This window comes from Nicotiana attenuata, chromosome 9 (assembly GCF_001879085.1).
Source record: "Nicotiana attenuata strain UT chromosome 9, NIATTr2, whole genome shotgun sequence".
Classification (NCBI taxonomy): Eukaryota; Viridiplantae; Streptophyta; class Magnoliopsida; order Solanales; family Solanaceae; genus Nicotiana; species Nicotiana attenuata.
Genome location: NC_031997.1, coordinates 49,206,260 through 49,213,149, shown reverse-complemented (window position 1 = coordinate 49,213,149; position 6,890 = coordinate 49,206,260). Strand labels below are relative to the sequence as shown.

Genomic DNA, 6,890 nt, shown 5'->3' with positions numbered 1-6,890 from the left:
TGCTACTTTGAATGGAGGCTAATGTTGTAGAATCATTTAAATCAAGCTGTTGCAAGGCTGGTGCTACCTGAGATATCATGTTTGATTGCACTGATTGACTTTCATCCTGCATTATCATATTGTATGCCAGATTGAGAGTGGGAACAGGGACAGTTAATAGGACTTGACTCCTTGCCTGTGCATATGTCTCATTTAAGCCCATCAGAAATTATACTAGTCTTTGTTACTCCATGTATTCAGCATATTCCTTATGTTTGGTACAGTCACATGGCAATGGTACCATTGACCAATACTCATCCCATGCACATTTCAGTTTTGAGTAATACTATGAAACTAATAAACTTCCTTGACTGGTGGTGCAAATTTCTCGGAGAAGCTGATAAACTCTAGTTAAATTTTTCTTATCAAATCTTTCCTTTAAGTCTGTCCAAACACTACATGCATTGGTTGAGTACATTGTACCATTCGCTAGCTCTTTAGACACTAAATTGGTTATCCAGGATAACACAAAAGCATTGCATCTCTCCCATTCATGCTCTAAATCACCACTATACTGTTCTTTCCGACATTTTCTATCTATAAACCCTAGTTTATTTTTGGCTAATAAAGCTACTCGCATAGAATTGCTCCAAGCTGTATAATTTTCTATTCCTGTTAGTTGTTGAGGAATAAGCACGCTACCTGGACTGTCTGAGGGGTGCAAGTACAGAGGATGCCTGGGATGAATGTCCGTGAATTTTTCTCCATCGTCCTTCCCGGTTTCAGTAGTTGTGTTCGTCATCGTCTGGGTTTGAATCAGTGATTCGAAGGTTGAATATACATCAATCTTCAAGGAAAACCTTTTATTTTCCTGGAATTTACGGGTTCTGAAATCGACCGCAAACCCTAGGTAAATTTCCCATATTTCTGACGAATACTCTTAATCTCTCACTTCTCTGACAGGATTGAGTGAATCTATCTATACTAATCTTAGATTCTTCAAAGGATCGGATCAAAAAACCGCCATAGATCTATGGCTCTGATACCATATTGAAAGGAGAAGGGGATCTGATCCTTGAGCTAAGATAGGAAAAACAGAGAGTAAAGAGAGAGAGAGAGAGAGAGAGAGAGAGAGAGAGAGAGAGAGAGAGAGAGAGAGAGAGAGAGGGAGGGAGAGAGAGAGTGGAGGGTTCTAGAGAAAATTTCTGTTATTGCATCATCACTAAACGTGTGTAGCCTTTACATTTATATATCCTCTATTCTGACTAACTATAACACATGTATAATTAACTATTAATACTAAGCTAGCACTAATCAACTATGTACAAATATTATTGCCTATGTACAACTCCATACTACACATATTGATTTCAACAAAAATATATAAATTTTATATATTTTTTGACTATTATTTTTACGGTAGCTATACAATGTAATTTTTTCAATATAAAGGGGGAGACTGAGAGTGGTTTTTGAATAGACTGAATTGTGGGTTGGTCATTTGGGCTAATATTGGAGGGTTTTTATCTTTTATTTTTTTCCCGTGTTAGAAGTTATTGACATTTTGATAGTCGAATAATATAAAAAAATTAATATAATTTTTATATATAACATACAAAATGCATATATATATATATATATATATATATATATATATATATATATAAAAATATTTTTTAACACAAAAAATAAGATAAAAGCATTAAAAGTGATACCATTTNTAGCCACATAAATATCATTACCCCCACTAAAGCTTTTTGTCCCCTTTAATTTTTTTACCGACCACGTTTTCAAAAAGACTTTCTTTTTTATTCTTTAAAACTTTTGTGTCAAGTCAAAAGTAGCTCATTTAATTTGAAATAGATAGAGTATTATTTTGAGGGCGGTTATACAGTGTCATTTTGTCAATATTAGATTAGCTAGGAAAGCTGATTTGGGCTTATCCAAACAGGCTGAAAATCTTGGGCCTTTTCTTTGGACTTTTAAAGTGATAGTGCCATGTTACGGTTTTTCTGGGCGAGTTACATATTGGCCGGCCGATCAAAAACAATTTTAATATATATATATATAAAATATTTTCATGACTATTATATTTTGGGAAGCTATACGGTGTTATTTTTCCTTTTCCTTTTTATCATATACTACAAAATTGATTTCAGAAGCCAATACAACAGTTAAAGTGTACAGAACATAAATTTAATGGTAAATTAATTGCTTAGAATTATGATCAAGTCAGACGAAATACTAAGTTCAAACTATAAAATTGGCGAGTCGGTCGAAATTAAAAATATTTGCTAGCTAAAAGTGCATAAATATGTATGTCATATATAATATCGGTGTTTTAAAAGGCGGGGGCGTGAGGCGGACCTTTTTACTTAATACGGGGCGAGGCGAAAGCCTCGAGACACGGGGCGCAAGCCCAACAGATCTTTAATTTTTAAATTTATGAATTAATAATATAGCATTATAACACAATAAAAATATAAAAGATACATTAAAAGTTAAAAAAACTAAAAACAATTAAAGAAACTCATATAAAACCAAATATTTAGCATGTTTTACAAGTATAAATAATATAACATTGTTAAAGTTACTATGAAATATAAATTAACTATAACCTCTTAACTTTCAAACAACTAAAAATTATAAATTTTTTAAAAAGATTATCAAACTGCATATTTTACTTCCTTAAAAGTAAAACTCAATAAATTTTATCAACAATGTAATTTAAAATATTACTCCTTCATGAGTAAATATAAAAATATTTTTAAATAGTAAAATAAAAAATGTATGATAATTTTGAAAGACATATAACTAAGACATGAAGATCTATCAAGTAAAGATATAAGTTTTGTTCATCTATTTTTAGAAGAGATATTTAAATAATATTCACCCTCACGATATTTTCAATTAATAAATATGCAATACTATAGTTTGTTAGTATTTGAGTTATTCACAATTTTTATATTCCTATAGATAAAAAGAAATTTAATCATTCATTTGTTAAAGAATTTTAAGAGTCAACGGTGCAAATTAATGAATTCAACACATGATTTGCATAGGAACTATTGGGCGAGTCCCGAGCATTGAGCGTTAGGTGTGTTTAGGGCACACAGTCGGGCGTTTGGGGCGTAAGCCTCACAGAACTAAGCCCCACACATGAGTCTCAAGGCGTTTTGATAGCATCCCGCCCCGGGGCGAGTCCTAGATAAGCCTTTAAAACACTGTATAATATACACATGCAAAAAAGAAGAAGTTATCGATTATTATTTTTTGGAGCGGCTACAAATGTACATTTCTCTAATATTAATATGTAACAACAACTGAAAACTATGCAATTTTACAGAATTATGATTATACTTTATAAGTGTCGTGACTTGTGAGAATAAGGCATTTGAATTTGATATCATTCTGTGGGGATAACAAGCACAAAGTGAGAATAAGGCCTCATGTGTTCTTTTAAGATGAAGACGTCTGAATCTAATCAAGATGTGTATTAAGATTAAAATATTTGAATATGAATATATATCTAAATATTAAGATGTGTATAAAGATCTGAATACTAAATGATTAAGATTGTTTGATTTTTAACATATGTATAAAATTTATCTTTATTTGAAAATTAATAAATTCAAAATTCAAATGAAATACTAATCAATCTAATATTCCATCAATAAAATATAATTTTTTAAAATATGGTAGTTGTTTGCGAATGTCGACTAAAGGCGGTGTTTTATGATAATTTTGACTGATGGTAGTGGTTCAGGATAGTAGCTAGCGGTGATTGATAGTGGTGGCGATTATTATTGAGGATGGTTGTGGTGGGCGGTGATAGTTAATAATGGCAGGTGATGGTGGTAGTTGTGATTGAAGAAGGTGGTAGTGGGTGATGGTAGGTTATAATGATGGGCAGTGCCAACTATAGATGTTGATGGTGATAGGGTGATTAGTTGTGGTAGTTGAGGTGGATGAGTGTTGGTTGTGGTTGCGAATGACGGTGGTGGGAACGATGGGTGGTGGTAGTCGATAATGATGGTGCGCCTATGATTGAGGATGATAGCGGTGGTGGTGGTTGAGTACGGTGGTAGTTGATAATGGTAGGCGGTAGCGGCAATTATAATATATATGGATGATAGCATCTTAATGAAATTAAGTCTCTGTTTTAGATCTTAATCACACAAACCTATTCAGACCCATTAAGTGGTTGTGAAGTAAAAAAACAAACACACTTAATGATTAAGATCTGAATAATCAAGATTCAAACTTTAAAAACAAGCGCACTAAATGTCAGAGATCTGAATGATTAAGATTCAAACCTCCATTAAGTGCAAATTAATGAAGCCTAAGGGGTCGTTTGGTGGGGTTTCTAAGAATAGTGCGGAATAAGGTGTATTAGTAATGCAGAGATTAGTAATGCATGGGTTAGTAATGCAAGCATTAGTTATGCAGATATTTTTTCTCATCTACTGTTTGGTGTGGTGTATTAAAAATTGTAATGCATTGAAAAATAATTATTTACAAAAATGCCCTATATATTCTCTAGCTTTAAGGGACTTTAAGGATAATTTTGTCTTTAACCATACTAATGCATGCATTAATAGCCATGGTATTACCAATGTCATGGTTTTGTATGCATTACTTATACACAGGATAATACCAAGTATGATGTATAACTAATACAAGCATTAGTTATACACATGTTGAAAAAATGTGCCTAACTAGGTATTAGTAATGCACAGAGCTAATGCTTGCATTATTTTTTCTAATACCTCCTACCAAACGACCCCTAAGAGTATTCCTCAAACTACTCTTGACACTCTCTAAAAGTCATTTACATACTTTAATTTTGCGAGCCTCTTTTTGCTTCAGTGTCCTTTCAGAGGTGACGTGGCAGATAAACAGATTTGAGCAAAATACAAACTTGGCGGGTTGGTCGAAATTATTCATATTCACCAACCAAAAATGCGTATATGATATGTATATAATATAAATATATATTTTATCGACTGTTATTTTTAGGAGCGGCTAAAATACATTTCTCAACAAATTTTACCTTCATAAACACACATGAGAAGTAAAAAAGAAGTATTTACAATAGTTATCAAACAGAAGTAAACAAAGTAAAAGTTCAAGAAGATGACAATAGCATCTCTCTTTGATTTTTTAAAAACACAAACATGTCATCACGATTAGGGAGATTCTCTTTAATGACTGTTTCTTCTTTGAAATTCTGAACCCAATTGAGCAAACGAGGAAATGAGTGAGGTTCCAACAATTTCACACCAACAATATCTTCAATTACTTCAAGCCAATGAGGAATTATACCAAAAGCCAAGTCCACAATTCCAATTTTCTCACCACCAAAGAATTCCTTTTCTCCAACAAGAGCTTTTTCCTCTATAATTGTAAGCATTTCCATTGTTTCTTTGATGGCTTTTTCTTGCTTTTCTCCAATTGTGTAGTACATTGTCCCAATACAATGTCCCTATATCACAATGTAAATTGATGTCAAATTGATTTACAAGTTGAATAGATATCGAACTTCACAAAGATTTTAACGGACCAGTGAATATTATGTAAGGTGAATTACGTTGTTAAAGTAGCAACTTGGCTTGTGTCGGGATGGGATTAATTAATATTTTTCAGCTCTTTTTTGTTTTCTTTGATATATTTGGCATAGTTGAGTTGCTTTTTCATCACAAAATTAGTTTTATGGCTTCGGTACAATAAGCTGATCACAAAAAGATGAACCGGTTACTGTCCGTGAAATTTAACCAATTTGGACAACACTCCCAACAACGTTTCTGAAAAAAGTAAGTTTGTGCGAAAAAAAAAAATGTCTTCTAAATATTGAAAACCAAACAAAAAAAAAGAAGTAATATGGGAATAAGATCATCGAAATATTTTTAAAGCACTCAAAAAATGTTAGTACCATTTTGAAAGAACATTTATATATACTCCAATTAGAAGGCAGGTAAGCACAATTAAATTTAGGTGAGACCTCCCTGAGCCGAGGGTCTATCTGAAATAGTTTATCTACCTTATTAATGTAGGGATAAGGATTACGTACATTATCCGCACCGAATTTTTTTGTTGTTTTTGTTGTTGAGAGTTGAGTTGTTTGACTAAACTGCGTAAGTGCTATAGTAAAAGAATACCTTATCTCCAGCAAATTTAACCCAAAATCTTGACATGGCTCTATCAATGGGATCAATGGGAAGAAGTGGATTTTGAGGCCAAGTATCTTCAATATATTCAAGAATAACCATGGATTCAGAAAGTGCTTTTTTACCATGAAAAAGCACTGGAAATCTCTTAAAAGCTGGATTATATTTCAAAACTAAAGGACATTTATCAGAATGTTCCTCTTCTATGTAGTCAAAAGGTATTCCCTTTAGCTTTAGAGCCCAAATAACCCTATAAGTGAACAAATTATAACAAGTTCCATGGAGCTTTACTTCTTCCATTTGATGAACTTAAGAACCATAAACTCTAATTGATGTATATATAATGGAAAGATAATAGAAGTTCATGGACCACCTTGGTTTATAAATGGAGTTAATTTTATAAAATTCAACGAAGTAGTGGCGGAGCCAGAAATTTTGCAAAGGGTGTTCAAATTTTAACATATACGTAAAATATTCTTTTTCCGATGAATGATGCACGTACCATTTTTTATCGCCACTTTGCATTTTTCGAAAAAATCGTCATTCATTCGACTTATAAAGTCATTCTTGATAAATATCATTACTGAAAGACTCTTTCAACGGTTGCAGTAGAAAATTGAACACCCTTTGACATTAAACTACTTATCTCAATTATTTTAAATATGTTTAAAATTTAATTATATCCCTTTATTACAATATTTAAGCTATAACCACAACATAATTTTCTAATCATGGGTGTTCAGG

At 32.3% G+C, this 6,890-nt stretch overlaps 1 protein-coding gene across 1 annotated transcript; it reads right to left on the bottom strand.

The window, feature by feature from the left end:
- LOC109232815 (probable glutathione S-transferase) lies at positions 4,989-6,454 on the bottom strand. The gene is made up of 2 exons (XM_019398536.1): positions 6,138-6,454; positions 4,989-5,464 (listed from the first exon to the last, which is right to left on the bottom strand). Exons 1-2 carry the CDS (start codon positions 6,444-6,446, stop codon positions 5,108-5,110), a joined length of 666 nt encoding a protein of 221 aa, XP_019254081.1. The 5' UTR covers positions 6,447-6,454; the 3' UTR covers positions 4,989-5,107.

Coding starts and splice junctions, on each gene's coding strand:
- LOC109232815 (XM_019398536.1), bottom strand. CDS start 6,446: ATGGAAGAAGTAAAGCTCCATGGAACTTGTTATAATTTGTTCACTTAT. Junction 5,465..6,137: donor TTAAATTTGCTGGAGATAAG/GTATTCTTTTAC, acceptor ATTGTGATATAG/GGACATTGTATTGGGACAAT.